This window comes from Amblyomma mixtum, chromosome 5 (genome assembly GCF_055824585.1).
Source record: "Amblyomma mixtum isolate Tamu chromosome 5, ASM5582458v1, whole genome shotgun sequence".
Taxonomy (NCBI): domain Eukaryota; kingdom Metazoa; phylum Arthropoda; class Arachnida; order Ixodida; family Ixodidae; genus Amblyomma; species Amblyomma mixtum.
The window spans coordinates 149,602,689-149,620,676 of NC_143016.1; the positions used below are offsets into that span (position 1 = coordinate 149,602,689).

The following is a 17,988-nucleotide window of genomic DNA, read 5'->3' on the forward strand; positions in this document are numbered from 1 at the left end:
GTGCAAAGGACAGGCCAAAGCTTGGCGTAAACTTCAAAATAACACCTATCCAAATTCCCAATAGTGTAGCTTCTATTGGGAAAGACTCTACTCAGACAAATGCAAAAATTGTAGTAGCAAAGCCAACCTAAATTATGCGATCTGGAACAGCCCACAGTCCCTACCTCCGAGTCACTTCATCGCCTATTCTGATCATTGAGACGTTCTAGTCTTCCCCGATCCGGGGACACGGATCAAGCTCCCCCAGCTGCCCGAAGACGCTGCCACAGCCCAAGAGATAGAGGTTGTCGTTTAAGCGTGAGGCGGCTTCCGGTCACTCCTCTGTATGCGCTGGTAATAAAGTTTCACCACAGTTATACTGCTACAGGTTTATTTACATGAGTGTGTCGAGCTGAGCCTGGTGCGTTAGTGCGAAGATGGCGAGCTTCTCTTCCGCGTACCCCACTTAGTAGTCTCTTAAGCGTCGCGTGACACTTTATTTTTTGCGGTAGTTTCTCTTTTTTGTTGTTTTAAGGGTTGAGCCATAGACTGATGTAGCTTGAGAAGAATGTACTCTAAGCATGTGCGCTGGAGCTATTGGGTCTCGTGATTGTAGCTAAAATTGTGTGGCTTTCTAAATAAAGAAATGTTAATGCGAGTCAAAGCTCGTCTGCATTCTTTCCTCGTTCTTTACGTTTGTCATCCGGCTACGCTCTTCGAAAAGTTATGAAACGATGCGAACTCGCCCAGGAGAAAAACAAATTGTCTGTAGGACATTACTCACCCACAGTAGCATTTTATTTCGTCAAAGAAATCAGAGTAAGCGGAAGTTCATGGTGGCATATTTGATTCGAGAAAGAAGAATGCCTTAGACAGCCGTCCTTACAGTTAGGAGGTAAAGAAATTGGTTTCGTTGTCAGTGCATAAGGTGCTGTTGTTTTTTTCTGTGTTGTTTTAGCTGGTTTCTTGGATTTTAGTTATAACGGTTGAGTGATGTACGGTTGCCGCGGTTTCTCTTAGATTGTACTCTCAGAATGTGCGCTGGCGGTGTGCCTTGTGACTGTAGCTATCTGAATAAAAAATCTACCATCGATTCAAAGCTCGTCTCTGTTGTTTCCTTGTTTTTCTTTCCTTCATCCGGTTGCGCTGATATATCCGGTATTCTTTTCGACTGTACTGTATATGTTTTACTTTTAAACGTCCTTCGGCTGGTCTTTAATCAACTAATCCTTCTGCTATTGCTTCCGGGCATCTCACTCGTGGGAGAACATTATTTTACAGCTACGCTTGGAACCCTTCACAATAACATTCGTAGTTTTCATCGTAGCTCTGCAAAATTAAGAAGAAATTCACTGTCATATGCCCAAAAATTTGAAGCCGCTTTCACAGCCGAGACTTGGTGCATATAGGCAACGCAATGTGGGAGAGGCCTAGCGCATACAGTGACGGCTTATTCATGCCTGTGGCCTCTGGAACAATGACCAGGTCATCTGGCTGCTGGACGTACCGCTGCCTTTTGCCCTTGCCACAGATGCTGAGCTGAAAAATATTAATCCTATATGCCGAAATTTCTTTTATGAACAGAAAACCAGAATTTAACTTTGCTAGAAAGTCAGTACAATTGCCATCTAAAATGTGTGCTTCACCTGTGTGTTATAGACGCAGGAAGGAAGTGCCACTGTTTGCTTTCTGCTAGCATTTTCCTTTATTTTTTCTTCCCATTTAGCACTTGATATTTTTACGGGGATCTAACGGTATTATCGGCACGGTAAGCCTATATTGGCGGCTTCTCTGAGATGGCCAGCATTCAGCTCAGACTCCAAGGGCCCAGCTACCCACTGTCAACGTCGTCGTCGTCCAGCGCACCGCTACTTCTTCGTTCACGATTAGTTCACTTATTCAGTAACCAGTTCACCGGTAACACTGTCCCCATCGGCTGAAGGCAACTTTCCGGAGCGTGTTAGGCGTCTGATGTCGAGGGTGGGTGATAGGGCTTGAGGCGAGCCACATGAACGACTTCGGATGTCAGTGGAGCGGACGGGGACTTTGGGTGGAGCGGTGTGATCTCGTAAGTTACGTCGGTCACTGCCCGTAATACACGATAAGGACCTGTGTAGCGCGGCAGAAGTTTTTCACATAACCGCACACGACGGCATGGGAGCCATAGCAAGACGAGAGATCCGGCAGGGTAGCGCACATCACGATGCAGGCCATCGTAGCGGTGTTTTTGAGCCTCTTGAGAGGCGGAGAGCTTGTGACGAGCAATCTGGCGGGCGGCGTCTGCTCGGGCGATAGCGTCGCGCGCATATGTAGTGACAGGGCCGGCTGTGGGCAGCAGAGTGTCGAAGGGCAGTAAGGGGTCGCGTCCAAAGAGACGATAGAAGGGCGAGTAACCACCGGTATCATGGCGCGAAGAGTTTTACGCGAAGGTGACAAAAGGCAAGCTGATGTCCCAGTCCCGGTGGTCGTCGGATACATATATGGCGAGCATGTCGGTCAGCGTGCGGTTGAGACGCTCCGTGAGGCCGTTCGTCTGAGGATGATAAGCCGTCGTGAACTTGTGACGAACGGAGCACGAACGAAGGATCTCGTCAACAACTCGGGAGAGGAAGCCGCGGCCACGGTCGGTAAGGAGTTGACGGGGAGCGCCATGGTGTAATATGGCGTCGTGCAGAAGGAAGTCAGCGACGTCAGTGGCGCAGCTTGTTGGAATGGCGCGAGTGATCACGTACCGCCTGGCATAATCGGTGGTGACGGCAATCCGCTTGTTCCCTGAGGAGGACTCCGGGAAGGGCCTAAGTAAATCAAGCCCAACACGAGGAAACGGGTCGGTCGTGATGGGAATCGGCTGCAGGTGTCCACACGACAGAACAACGGGCTTCTTTCGGCGCTGACAGAGGTCGCAAGCGGCCAGGTAGCGTTGGACGGAGCGGTACAGACCAGGCCAGAAGAAACGCCGGCACACGCGGTCGTACGTACGGGAGACACCAAGATGACCAGCCGTAGGTGCGTCATGCAGTTGTTCGAGGATAGCGGAGCGTAGGCGGCGGCGAACAACTAGCAAGTGCTCAGCGCCATCAGGTCGCATGTTGCGGCGGTAGAGCGTGTTCCCGTTCAGCATAAACCGGGCCAGAGATGTGTCGTGCCGGTCTGGGCTGAGGCGGTCGATGAGAGAGGTGAGGGTGAGATCCAAGCGCTGTTCGTCGGCAATGTGGGAGAGGTCGGAGATAGAGAGGACACAGGCATCCGACTCACAGTCTGCAGAAGAAGGAGGATCGACGGGATAGCGTGACAGGCAGTCTGCATCGTGATGGAGGCGACCGGACTTGTGAACCACGGGAAAGGTGTATTCTCGAAATCGCAGTGCCCACCGGCCAAGACGGCCAGTAGGGTCCTTGAGAGATGAGAGCCAACACAGAGCGTGGTGGTCGGTTACAACAGTGAATGGTCGACCGAACAAGTATGGGCGGAATTTTCCAATGGCCCAAACAAGAGCCAGGCACTCGCGTTCTGTGATGGAGTAATTATTCTCGGCGCAAGAAAGAAGACGGCTTGAGTACGCAATCACGCAGTGCTGGCCGCGTTATTGCTGAGCAAGGATGGCGCCAATTCCGTGACCACTTGCATCGGAGCGAAGTTCAGTCGGGGCAGACGGGTTCAAATGGGCCAATACAGGATGGTTGGTGAGGACGGCGATAAGGCTGGTGAATGCAGTAGCCTGCTCTGTCCCCAGGAAAAAGGAACGCCTTTCACAACAGATTGGTGAGAGAGGGAGCGACGGCTGCCAAGTTCGGGACGAACCGGCGAGAGTAGGAACAAACACCGATGAAACTGCGGACATCGCTGGGGAAGCGGGGATAGGGAAAAGCACTTACTGCACGAACTTTATCAGGGTCAGGTTGTATGCCACTCGCATTCACCTGCGCGGCGGTAAAGTGCCAAGATGGACGAAAGGCGAAGCAGGTGGGTTTCAAACAAGGGCGAGAAAACAATGACATCACCTAAGTAACAAAGACAGGTCGTCCACTTGAAGCAGCGGAGTAACGAGTCCATCATCCGTTCAAATGTGGCAGGGGCGTTACAAAGGTCGAGGGGCATGACCTTAAAGTGGTAAAGGCCATCAGGGGTGACGAAAGCTGTTTTTTCGCGGTCTCTTGCGTCAACAAAGATTTGCCAATACCCGCTACGAAGTTCGATGGAAGAAAAGTAGCGGGCGCCATGTAAGCAGTCCAGGGCATCATGTATGCGCGGAAGGGTATAGACGTCTTTCGTCGTAACCTTCTTGAGATGACGATAGTCGACGCAAAACCGCCAACTTTGGTCTTTCTTTTTCACGAGCGCGACAGGAGATGTTCAAGGGCTGTTGAAAGGCTCGATGATATCGTTGGCCAACATCTTCTCGACCTCCCGCTGTATGACCTGGCGCTCTGGTAGCGACACACGATAAGGCCTCCGGTGTATAGGTCTTGCATCGCCGGTGTCAGTGCGGTGGATCACTACCGATGTTTGACCCAGAGGAGCTGAAGCAAAGTAAAAAATGTCGGTGTAGGACACCAAAAGGTTGCAAAGATCCTGTGCATGCTCGGGGCTCAGGTGAGAAGCAATCATCGCAGAAATGGATTGTGGAACGTTGGCCGGGATGTCGGGCGCTTGAGAGACAGTATAAGGCGGTCCAGTAGAGAGAGCAGTGACTGTACAGTCGGTGAGAGAAGACCAAGTAGCAAGCGATATGCCTGCAGGAAGACCAAGTAGCAAGCGATATGCCTGAAGTTGAGAACTGGAACGTAGGTGCTATTCTCGGTGACGCTCACGATGAGGTGCGGAAGAACAATATTGCGCGAGAGAACGACATCGGCGAGTGTGCAGGCAAGATAATACCCATCAGGAACCGCACGAAATGGTGACATCGGCAGATAAAGGCAGAGTCGGGGGGCAGGCGAACGTACTCGGTGGAGCGAAGGCGGGGCGTGTAGCTGGAGGGTGTGTCGGCTGAGCTGAGAGGCAGGTCCAATCGTAGAAGGCCGCTGGAGCAGTCGATAAGGGCAGAGTGAGCGCTTAGAAAGTCAAGACCGATGATCACATTGTGAGGGCAGTGTTCGAGGACGTTGAACAAAACTGGGATGTGTTGATCGGCAACAGTGACGCGGGCAGTGCACAGGCCAGTGACGGCAGCAGTGCTGCCATCGGCAACGCGAACGGTGGGCAAAGCGGCAGGGGTCTGGACATTTTTGAGGCGACGGCAAAAGGATGAGCTAAGAACCGAGACTTGGCACCAGTGTCAATGAGGGCAGAAACAGGAACACCGTCCACAAAGACATCGAGGAGATTGCAGGGCGAAGGCTGGGTCAGTAGAGGATTTTCAGGTCGGGGCACCAATGCAGCATTACCTCCGGGAGCTGCACTGGCTAGTTTCCGGCGAGGCTGCCTGCAGAGGACGGTGAGTAACTGCGGTGCGCAAGAGGTGAGCGGGAACGGTGGTCGGTCGGGGAGGGAGGGTGGCTGGTTCTACGAGGAGGCGGTAGGAACTCGGCGCTGGGTGGGTCCTTCCGAGGGGTGAAACGACGGGGTCCATAGTCGTAATGGCGGTCAACGTAGGGCAACGGTCGGGGTGGTGCGGACTAACGGCTGCGGCAGTGGCGAGAGATGTGGCCTACGCGCGAGCACGTGAAACAGATTGGCCGGTCATCAGGGGTAAGCCACTCATCTGGATTGCGATATGTTGGGTAACTTGCGACGAAGGTGTTGCGGGCCGTAGCGGTAGCGACCACGGGAGAGATGGGGCTCGCACACAGAGGTTCGACGGGACGGCTAGAGGGCATGCTCAAGTTCGCGACCTCCTGGCGGACGACAGCTTGAATAAGGGATATTGTGGCAAGGGTGTTGTCCGACAAGGGCGCGTTGGTCGCAACTGGAGCCAGGGCCTCCAGTTCACGGCGCACGATGCAAGTCACGTTGTCGGGGTTTGAAGGCTGCCTCAGTGTCGGCAGATCCTCGCACGTGGAACTGGCAGCTGTGTTAGGCAGGCGGTCAAAACGGTGTGCAATGCGCCGGTGCTTGGCCTGCTCGAAGCGCCGACACACCTTCAGAACGCAGTCAACCGTAGAAGAGTCCCGGCATAGAAGAAGATGGAAGGCATCGTCGGCAATGCCTTTAAGAATGTGGCCTATCTTATCGTCTTCGGACACGTTGGGATCGACCTTCCGGCACAGTGCGAGGACGTCTTGAATGTATGTAATATATGACTCAGTGACCGTTTGGGCGCGAGCTGCAAGTTCGGGACGATCGCTCGGTGGCCCTGGGTAAAATTACGAAGAAGACGAAGCTGGCAGTGGCGTGGGACGGAGCGCTCGCGCTAGGCCAGCGGCCATTAAATCATCTCTTATCCATCGTTCACCACGCCTCATCCTTCAGCTGGCCGCCACGTTACATTTGGTGTGCGGTGCTGGGGTCCCTTCATCGCCATCCTGGTCCAGGAGCTTCGGTGTCCTGTGCTGCCACGGACGTCGCCCGTTAGTACCTTGTCCGCGCCGCCCGGCCATGCCCCAGCCCGCCGGACCTGAACCGACCTCGCCGCTCACCCTAGCCGCATCCCCCGCCCGGACCACAATACACGACGATCCAAGACCCGACCGACCCGAGACCCGACCGACCCAAGACCCACACGTGAAGACACCGCCCCCCTGCCCCTGCCGTCCGGTGCGTCCACAGACTTCGGCCGTCAGCTCCTGGCACCCTCCGACCCGGATGCTTCGTGGACCGGGACTCATCCTTCGATCATGTCATCCACTGTGGCAGCCAGAACTTCACCACATTGCCACTTTTCTCTAACCTGGACCTGGAAGCCCATCACCGTTTCTGCCATCTCTTCATCGACATCTTCTATTTACGATCGGGACGATCGCTCGGTGGCCCCGGGTAATGATACGAAGAAGACGAAGCTGGCAATGGCCTGGAACGCAGCGCTCGTGCCAGGCCAGCGGCCATTAAATCATCTCTTACCCAGCACGTTACAATATGACCGAATAATATCCTGAAATATTATGTTACAAGTAATATACCACCGGCCGATCTTTGTCAGGTGCTATGCAACTCGGCCGCCAATCCCGGCTTCGACAGCCCGACCTTGATCGCGGTGGTCGCATTTCAATAATGAAGAAACACAGAATGCACCGTGCACTTTGGCTTCGAAATTTAAATCGCGAAGCTCTCGTGGTCGGCAATGACACACACTAATTTTTGAAGGAATTCTGTACCTTTGAGCCGTTTCTGAAGAGCCAACTTAAGTAGCAGCCTCAGTCGACGCCTCATCGGCAATCTATGAGAATAGCTACTGTTGCGGAGGCAATCCCAGCGTACCAATAGTGTCCTTGAGAGCTTTAAATCGTGTCTTTCGATGCAGCGACCCACTGTTGTGTTTGGACTTCTCGCGGAAGGTAGCAAAAGACATCTTCACGCCCATCTGTGCAGAATGCAAGCCCGTTACACCGGCCACTTTATACACACTTGAACGCCTTGCACTCGCACACCGCGAGAGCAGTTTAATAAAAGTTTAGTATGGAAACAAAAAAAAATGACAATGACACCTGTGCTAACTCGGATGATGACTGCTAGCTGGTCCGTTTCATGTTTCCTATTGCTCCGTTTGCTCTGAATGGTGCGGAGGCGCTTAAGTTGGTAATGGTTGTGGCTTGGTTAAGGCAGGATTACCGATAGTTATGGTGCCAGAAATATAAAAACATAAGAAATCGCTTTCTTGAAAGGAACGCCACAAAATCTTTCTCATGGTTGATCAACCCCTGAGGCCTGCCGAGGGTGACGAGATGAGGAAGGCAGTGAAGTAAGGGCCGTCTAGGTAAGGGAAGTGATCTCGTTGTGCCGAACGTTTGAGGTTTTCATCCCAAGAACACTTCCATTTGCACGATTCGCCGCACACATGTAGCTGTTGCCTTCTTCATGCGTGCAACGTTTAACGAACGTCGCTGCGCTTCGGCTACATGCGCGTCCCCGCCGAAATGCGATTGGTGTGCCACGTCGAGGCTGGTGATTTTATCACAAGTGCCGCAGGAGAAGCATGTTCCTGGGGACGCCAAGTGGATGTGAGGCCAGTAGTTACAGGCAGCTGACCACTGCACTTCGATTAGTCACGTACTACGGCTTAGGGATGTGGAGATTATCGGCCAGTAAATCGAGTAGGACAGCATCTCGCGGGGTTCTTCAATCTGAACTTGTATATGTGTAGAATACACTTGTCTGTAAAGTTCTGCAAAAACGACTCTGTGGTTCCTCGAGCAATGGCAGCCTTCAACTGAGTTGAGCGGCTTTGCAGTAAAGAAAATTTGAAAATGATAGTCACGAAAAGTAATTAAAACAAAAACTGGTTATTAAGATGGAGTTCGACAAGACCATTAGCGCTCACCTCACTAGGAACAGGGCTCATGGGATCTCCTCCTGTTGGAGGTTGATCTGCAGGGCTCGTTGCGGCCGCCCCCGGTGGTAGGTCTCCGGATGGCCCCTGCCAAAAGAAAAAAGGAGCGTAAACACCTACTCCAGCATTATCGTATTGTATTTTTGCCCATGTGCTACTGGAGTCCGAGTGGGTTGAGGTTATATCAGCATAGTTTGCGGTGTTTTGAACGCGACAGCGTTAAGGTGCCGATGAGCGACAACCCTGTCGTCGGCGTGTTGAGAAAGGCAGGTTGGCTGCCTGCTACCTATGTCTCGTGACTACGTGCCGTCGTCGCAACCTAGCGACTGGATTGCGAGCAAACTGGCCACCGTGGCAGGCGGCAGCTATATCATTGATTGATCGGGAGAGGTTGCTCGGGAAGAGCAGCCTCGGTCTCCGAAGCCGCACCTGTGGCTGTGTTTGAAACAGCCATCAGTGGAGGCAGTGGCCCATCGTTTAACTACGCACCACAGCGCGAGGAGTTATATTACGCATACTCCCTGTGATCTGCTCGCGAGAAAGGTTAGTGCTTGCGATGTCATACGCAAAAAAGACCTCCGTTTTCTGAAGGGTCACACCATAAGGGAGGAGCTTAAGTGTGGTTCAGTGGAGCCGAAACATGGGCGCGTTTGCGAGCGTTTGGCATGTTGAACAACGCGAAGAAACTAGGCCTAAGCAGCAAAACATGGACACACACGAAGAGCTAACTGAATTTCTATTACAAAAGACTCACGGTTTAAAACATTAAAACCCAGTTCACGCCGGCGCACAGCGCATAAAACACACGCACGGAAAAAACACAAAGAAATGAAAGGACACGGGTGCTATAACATCATGGAGTTGCATTAGTTCTGACAAAATAATCCAGCTCGACCGGGCGTAACACCACAGGAAGTTTTGAGACACACGGGGTGTGCGACGTGGTGATGAGATAAGCTTCTGCTATCTCCCGACGTAACTGATTTTGCGCCTGTGGACAACGGCGACAGCCCCCAACTCCGGTGAACAGGCTTTATTGCCTTCTTTGCCACAGTCACGGCAGCGAATGACAGGATTGGAATAAGCTGTCAAGGCCTCTAGCGACAGCTCATGTTCTCTGAGACGAACGTTGATTCACCTTCCGGTCTGCACATAATGAACTTTTCCACACGTGAGCGGTACTCTGTACACAACTCCTATGTTGCACGGAACGTATCTGTTGGCGTGTTCAACAGCGCACCTTCCTACACGTCCAGCTTCTAACTCTTCCAGCGTCTAACTCTTCCAGCTTCTTCCTGACCATATCACATAATTTGCCGACCTTGGGCTCAGCGTTAAAAGCCACCTGTATGGTTACACGCCCTTTCTTCCGCTGTTCAAAATTTTAAGTGTGGCCTTAAATTTTTTTTTACCGCAATACATTGGCTGCCCTGGACAAGAATGGCGTGGCGATGGAATTATTATACTGAAGCATGACCGAAGTCCCGTGTATGCTCGCCTCGATAATGTGGTCCGACCACGCGACGCTATGCATCGAAGCAGCCTTGATCGCATGGGCCAGCGCCACTGATGTCTTTGTCATTGTTCTCCATTTTGAGAGAGGCTTAATCGCGAAGTGCTCTGTGATCTTGGGGGCCGGTTTACTGCAGACGTTTTAAATGCTGCTCCACAAGTCACTGTCGTCACTCGACCCAGTAATATCCGCAAACCAATGATCACACAAAGCGCACCAGGCGCGCGCTGAGCAACGGCCTTCTCCCCTCTTGTCAATTGCTATCTAAGAGCATTTTTCGCTTAATCGTTTACGTCTATAACGCTTCCGGATACGCAACAACGGGTTTAACCGGTTTTTACTTCTATATGTGCGTCGGCATGGAAGCTCTCTCGACACTGTCTCGTTGCTCTCCCTTTCCGCATAGCGCGCTGTAGCAAGCGCTCCCTGTCTCGCTGAAGAATCCAGCACCCCCAATCCCATCCTCATCTTTGCCTCGCAGGATTGTTTTAAGAAGTGTTACGGCGGCTCATGCAAGGATGTTTCCAGTACCTGGTGCCTTAGTAAGCATGTGGTGCACTTTGCACAAGTGCCGCTTGTGCAAGAAACTGTTCTCGCACTTAACTGGCGCGCTAGTTGTGTTGGATCTCAAAACCGAAGTGAGCTATTTGATATTCTGCCTTTCTACCTGAGCTCCACAGCCTAGGAAAATCGAAATCGTACATGTCGTGCGGCTGCAGCACCTCTATTCTTTAGAACCTGCATTAGTCGCTGAGAGACTCCTATGATGGTAGGAAACGTCACGAGCTCCCTGCGGACGGTGAAGTTAATGCGAAGAAAGGCTTCAGAGACGAAGCACTCCTGAGGCACTTGTTAGGTCTGCCGCCAACCATTGGTTCACTCGCATCTGAGAATAAGTAAATTAAATGAATTTGTTGAGCTCTTTCCGTGTCTAGCTTCTGCAAAATAATATATTACCTTCGCTACCTGCGCAACCGTACATATCCCTTTGCTGAAATCGTGGAGCCGATAATTTACTTCAGGATCCCCAAGAAGAGTGGATAGCGGTCTGGCCACCTCACCGATACCTAGGAACATGCACTAAGATTTATAGTGTGAACGACGTACAGGGGGCCAAATCGTTCGGGAAACATTTTATGAATACCTCAGTGGATATGTAGGTGGAACTGATTCCACGGCTGACGAAATGGTAGGTACGGTCACCACAGAACATGGTACGTCCATAACTGTGGGCACCACGTGCACTCAGCACACACGTGGCAGAACGAACAGGCAATGCTATCGCCATTGCGGGATCCTCAGCAGAAACATTGTGGGTGACTCAAAACTGGCGATACATAAGTACACGTTTAAAAGAATCCCCCAAGCAGCGCGGATTCTGCGAAATTCTAAACCAACATGGCGCATTCGCCTAATCTGAACGCTTGCTCATATCTCTTGCTAGTAATGAGGCGGCTGGTAACCTAGCTCGAGAACTGTCCCGCCGAGCTGGGTCGTGCAGCCCACCCGCTCTATACTCCGGCAAGGAAAGGTTGTCTTCGTACAGAGAAATAATACAGAAGTACAGCCTTGCAAGCCTCATATTGCTCTCAGCAGATAAAACGCTCTCCAAAGGACAGGCCAAAGATTGGCGTAAACTTCAAACAAACACCTATCCAAATTCCCACTTCTGCAGCTTCTATTGAGAAAGACTTTACTCAGACAAATGAGAAAATTGTGGTAGCAAAGCCGATCTAAATTATATGATCCTTAACAGCCCACAGAGCCTACTTCCGAGTGACTAATTCACCGATTCTGATCATTCAGAGGCTCTAATCTTCGCCGACCTGACAACACAGATCAAGCTCCTTCAGCTCGCTGAAGACGCCGCCGCTGCCCAAGAGATAGCGGATGTCGTTCAAGCATGAGACGGCTTCCGGTCACTCCTCTGTATGCGCTGGTAATAAAGGTTCACCACAGTTATACTGTTATAGGTTCATTTACATGAGTGTGTCGTCCTGAGCCTGGTGCGTTAGTGCCAAGATGGCGAGTTTCTTCTGTGTGCCCCACTTAGTAGTCTGTTAAGCGTCGCGTGACACTTTTTTTTGGCGGTGGTTTCTCTTTTTTTGTTGTTGCAAGGTTTGAGCCATAGACTGATGTAGCTTTACTAGAATGTACTATAAGCATGTGCGCGGGATCTAATGGGTCTCGTGATTGTAGCTAAAATTATGTGGTTTTCTAAATAAAGAAATTTTGATGCCAGTCGAAGCTCGTCTGCATTCTTTCCTCGTTCTTTCCGTATTTCATCCGGTTAAGTTGTTCCACACGTTATGAACTTATGTGAACTTGCCCAGGAGAAAAACAAAAAAGTATGCAGGACATCACTCACCCGCAGTAGCATTTTATTTCGTCAAAGAAATCAGAGTAAGCGGAAGATCATGGTGGCATATTTCATTCGACAAAGAACAGTGCCTTAGAAAGCCGCCCTTAAAGTTAGGAGGTAAAGAAATTGGTGTCTTTGTCAGAGCATAAGGTGCTGTTGTTTTTGTCTGTGTTGTTTTCGCTGGTTTCTTGGAATTTTGTTATAACGGTTGAATGATGTACGGTTTGCACGGTTTCTTTTACATTGCACTCTCAGAATGTGCGCTGGCGGTGTGTCTTGTGACTGTAGCTATCTGAATAAAAAATCTATCATCGAGTCAAAGCTCGTCTGTGTTGTTTCTTTATTTTTCTTTCTTTCGTCCAGTTGCGCTGATATACCCAGTATTCTTTTCGACTGTACTGTATATGTTGTACTCTTAAACGTCCTTCGGCTGGTCTGTAATCGACTAATCATTCTGCGATTGCTTCCGGGCATCTCACTCGTGGGACAAAATTTTACAGTTATGCTTGGAAGCCTTCACGAGAGCATTCGTAGTTTTCATCGTAGCTCTACGTAATTAAGAAGAAATGCACTGTCCTATGGCCCAAATTTTCAAGTCGCTTTCACAGCCGAGACTTGGTGCATACAGGGAACGCAATTTGGGAGAGGCGTAGCGCATAGAGTGACAGCTAAGTGATGCCTGCGGCCTCTGGAACACTGACCAGGTCATTTGGCTGCAGGACGTACCCCTGCCTTCTGCCCTTGCCACAGATGCTGGGCTGGAAAATTTTATTCCTATATGCCGAAATGTCTTATATGAAAACAAAACCAGAATTTGACTTTGCTAGAAAGTCAATACAATTGCCATCTAAAACGTGTGCCTCACCTGTGCGTGATAGACGCAAGAAGGACTTGCCGCTGTTTGCTTTCTGCTAGAATTTTCCTTTATTTTTTTGTTCCTATTTAGAACTTCATATGATCGCATAATAGCCTGAAATATTATGTTGCAAGTAATATAGCGCCGGCCGATATTTGTCAGCTGCTACGGCACTCGGCCGCTAATCACGACTTCGACAGCCCGACCTTGATCGCGGTGGTCGCATTTCAACAATGAAGAAATTAGGGTCTGTCGTTGACAGACCCTAAATTTCTTTAGGAATTCTGCACCGCTGAGCCGTTTCTCAAGACCCAAATTTAGTAGCCTCAGTCGACGCCTCATCGGCAATCTATGAGAATAGCTACTGTCGCGGAGGTAATCCCAGCGTACCAATAGTGTCCTAGAGAGCTTGAAATCGTGTCTTTCGAAGCAGCGACCCACTGTTATGTTTGGATCTCTCGCGAAAGGTAGCAAAAGACATCTTCAAGGCCATCTGTGCAGAACGTAAGCACTTTAAACCGGCCACTTTAAACACACTTCAACGCCGTGCACTCGCACACCGCGAGAGCACTTTAATAAAAACTTCGCGAGGTAACAAAAAAAAAAATAAATGACATAGACACCTGTACTAACGCGGATGATGACTGCTAGCTTATCCGTCTCAAGTTTCCTATTGCTCAGTTTGCTCTGAATGGTGCTTTGGCGCTTCAGTAGGTGATGGTTGTGGTTTGTTTGTGGCAGGATTACTGATAGTTATGGTAACAGAAATAAAATAATAAGAAATCGCTTTCTTGAAAGGAACGCCACAAAATGTGTCTCAACGTTGATCAACCCCTGAGGCCGGCCGAGGGTGACTAGATGAGGAAGGCAGTGAAGAAAAGACCGTGTAGGTAAGGGAAGTGATCTCGTCGTGCAGAACTTCTGAGGTTTGCATCCCGAGAGCACTTCCATTTGCCCGATCCGCCGCACACATGTAGCGGTTGCCTTCTGCATGCGTGCAGCGTTTAACGAACGTCGCTGCGCTTCGGCTACATGCGCGTCACCGCCGAAATGCGATTGGTGTGCCGCGTCGAGGCTGGTGACTTCATCACAAGTGCCGCAGGAGAAGCATGTTCCTGGGGACGCTGTTAAGAGTGGACAACGTGGTCCTGGAAGCCGGGTGTGACTCATCGCAAAGCAAGGGATATGACGAGGCCTGGCGCCGGCGGCAGAAGCATAGACGACGACGGCCGGGGCTGTTGCACTCCAAATCACCGAACCTCCGAACCGATCGAAGGAGGCTGTGTCCCACGGACCTGGGAGAAATTACTGTCAGACGAGTGTCGTCGTTAGGCAAAGATGCGGCGAGAACTTGTGACAGCAGCAGCAACGCTGGAAGCAGAGATGCACATGAAGCACGGCGGACGCAGCGGTATACGTTGGCCGAGTCGGCCTTCGGGTCACCGAACGGGATGATGCTACGCAAGGTCACGCTGAGCGAGGCTGCTAGTTAAAAGACGCTGTGTCGAATGGGTCTCGTGCTTCGGCCACCCGGCTGGGGAGTTCGAGAAGGTTCAACCACCTGCGAGGAGACTGCGGGATTCTGCTTTCCCACGGAGGCAACGCACAGAAAACTTGCGGCAGTGGTCAAGGTGACGCATCTGTGTTTGATGACTGTCTTCCCCTTCTCATCCCCCGAGCTGTGAGAGAGCGAGAGAACTTCAGCACCGCCCCGTGCCGTGGGTGGTACCGCCAGCGTCATCAATGGCCCATCCGATTGGACAACGTTATTCGAACCAAGTTCCCCAGTCAGGGATCTGGGGAACGCGAACCGTATTTAACGGGATGTTGTTGTGTGATCGCAGCATTGCATTGCATTCGATTCTCATCTGTAAATATGTAGAATAAACCCTTCTGTACAGTTTCCTCGATAGCGCAGTCCGTCAACGTCATTCGGAGCCGGTACCTGTGGGGCTAAACGAGTTAGTCATCTCCAGGACACCTCCGTTCTTAACACTGGTTGGCAGCAGCTGGGATGGACCGTGCGACATCGTACTTTCTCCACGGGTGAGCGTTTTGGTTTTGCTATGGGATTCGCCAGGCTTTAAGATTCAGAGAATAATCTTGACTGGGAATCAGGGCTTTGTCGTTTGAGAGGGGTTATTCTCAAGGCATTGTTGTGTTAGCAGAGCCAAAGCGGAGAAAGCGTTGTCATGGACCTAATGAGGTTGTACAAGTCGGACTTGCTGTTGATATGCGAGGAACTGTCGGTTGAAGTGCCTAGCAAACTAACCAAAATTGAATTGGGCGAATTCATTCTTAAACAAGTCAAGCATAACGATCAGTTGCTGGTAGATACGTGGAACTTGATACAGGAGGAAAAAGCCCGTAAAGAAAAAGCCGAACAGGAGGAAAAAGCCCGTAAAGAAAAAGCCGCACAGGAGGAAAAAGCCCGTAAAGAAAAAGCCGAACAGGAGGCTAAAGAGAAAGCCGATCGAGAGAAAATAGCAGCTGATCGGGAGTGGGAAAAAGAGAAGGAACGGCAACGGCAACAGTGGAAGGTTGAAATTGAAACAAGGAAACTAAAGATATTAGAACTTCAAAACGAAATACGAAGAAAGGGCGGTAGTGTGAGAGCCGGAAGTCTTGAAAGAGCAAGCGATGCTTATGAAATAGGTCCGCAGATAAGACCCGAAAAGTCTGTGACCGTAGCCGATTTGGTAAATCGCGACACCACGAGGGAAGTGGCAGAGAACGTGTGCAACCGGTACGGTAGTCCAAGGAAAGCCGCAGAATCCGAGACCGTGTCCAGTGTAGTTGGACGTAATGCTAAGAGAGAGCATTCCGAGATAGCGTCTCAACGACACGAGTGCGAGGATTCTCCTCCGAGTGAGGCAGGAGTGGCAATGGACAGCTTTGTCGGGACAGTTACGAGCGCGACCCTTTCAGTAGAGACGATACAGGCGTCAAACCGGCAGGACCGCGAAAAGGGAGGTTTACCTATCGGGAAAGGTTTCGAAGTTGAAACAGCGGAAACCCCTTTTGAGAGTAACAACCGCGGTAAGATCGAGTTGAGTTGTCACAGTGGCTTCAGTGACAAAGGCTCGGGAGAGGCTACCTTGGCAAAGCTGGCGCAAGAAGAATGCGAGGCTGCCGAACATAAAGATAGAAGTAAGAGCCAGACTTCTAGACAAAGAGAGAATGGCGCGCAGAGCGACAGCCAGGCGGGCTCAGTTGTAGCTGAGCACTGCAGTACAGGGAATGGCGCGCAGAGCGACAGCCAGGCGGGCTCAGTTGTAGCTGGGCACTGCAGTAGAGAGAATGGCGCGCAGAGCGACAGCCAGGCGGGCTCAGTTGTAGCTGAGCACTGCAATGTAGACAATGGCGCGCAGAGCGACAGCCAGGCGGGCTCAGTTGTAGCTGAGCACTGCAATGCAGAGAATGGCGCGCAGAGCGACAGGCAAGCGGTAGAGGACAACTCCCGAAGGAATGAGCCGGGGATCTCGGGGGAAGCTTCATATCCGGCTGTCAGCTGCGTGGAGCTGGCACTCTGCTGCGAAGACACAGAGGCCAGTTTTGAATTCTAGGAAAATTTCCAAAGTGCGACGGAAAAACTAGAGATAGCTAGGTATGATCAGGAGACGCATGCGGTACAGTCTAGGCGCAGAAAAAGAAAAAGGGCAAGAACCAAGAGAAAACGAATCAAATTCAAAGCCCTAGATTCGGTTGCGCACACAGGTGCGAAAGAAAGAAATGCGGTGGAAGGAAAGGCGAAGACTTCCCGCGTTGCGCCTCGTAAACTTACGCTTGCAGTTACTAGTCAGGCGGGACGCGAGTCAAAGGCTGACTGCAGTAATGAAAAGGGAAGAGCGCGTCTTCCAAGCAAAACTGGCGCGAAGTGCATAGAGGGGCATCGGCCTGCAAGAAAGACTAGACCGCGCCGTCCGAACAAAGAGCCAGTTAGAAAGAAAGCAAAGCGGCCCAAGAGATCAAAAAGGCGCGGTACTCAGCGCATGCAAACGCAGGCGTCGAACAACCGAGACGACACATGCAGGCGTGTTCGGCGGGCGCACTTGAAAAGGAATCGTCCTTCACATTTGGCACCGCATTCTAGGAAGCGCGCATGGCGAATGGGTAGCCGAGCTTCCTTCGTGGGGCGAGATAAAGAGGTACCTTCTCGCGCTGGTCACTGCTCGTTGTCCAGAGCCAGAGTCGGTTATCGACATTGTAGGCGCGACCAAGGTTTTCGTAGAGCCTCGAGGGGGCGCGGAAACGACAGTGAGAGTCGGGGATCGTCTTTTTCTGCAGCCTTTTGTCACGAGTTGACCGCAGTACAATCAGTCAAAGCGCGACCCCGGCGGGCGCGTCTGAAAGACTAATCCTTTCAACTCGGCGGCGGGGAGTCAGCTTTCCCCCCCCCCCCCCCCCCCCCCCCCCGCGTGGCGACTCGAAGTAGCTGTTTCGTTTTTTTTTTATTCCTCTTTTTTTTCTGTGTGTGTTTATGAAATCAGGCAGGGAAAGGCTACATTTGAGTTAAAACAAGTTGATCGGAGGTTACTGTTTTTTTTCCTTACCTTAGACAAGTGCTATGGCGTCACTGAGTTAGAAAGGCTAGGGCGTCACTGAGTTAGAAATCACAGGTGTCGATTTCCCATGCTACCAAGAGATAACGGCACTCACAGGAGTGCAGCTCGCGTAGAACTACGCTTAGAGTCGCGTAGACGGAGATTTGATCCCTTAATTGTCTGACACCTTACCAAAGGGAGCCTCACTGACATACACTGAAATGACCGAAGATAAAACTCGTCTGGGGGAAGCGCTCGTGTCCAGACCTTTGATTCGGGCCACTTATTTTGTTAAAGAAGTTCAGTGTG

At 51.1% G+C, this 17,988-nt stretch overlaps 1 protein-coding gene across 1 annotated transcript in view; it reads right to left on the reverse strand.

Annotated features, from left to right (window-relative positions):
* The window catches only part of LOC149344130 (neprilysin-2-like), a 195,513-nt gene that overhangs the window by 151,565 nt on the left and 25,960 nt on the right, over window positions 1–17,988 (reverse strand). Inside the window, exon 5 of the mRNA XM_089547153.1 lies at window positions 8,383–8,491. Within this exon, the coding sequence (XP_089403279.1) occupies window positions 8,383–8,491 (109 nt within the window). The remainder of the gene's footprint in view (window positions 1–8,382; window positions 8,492–17,988) is intronic.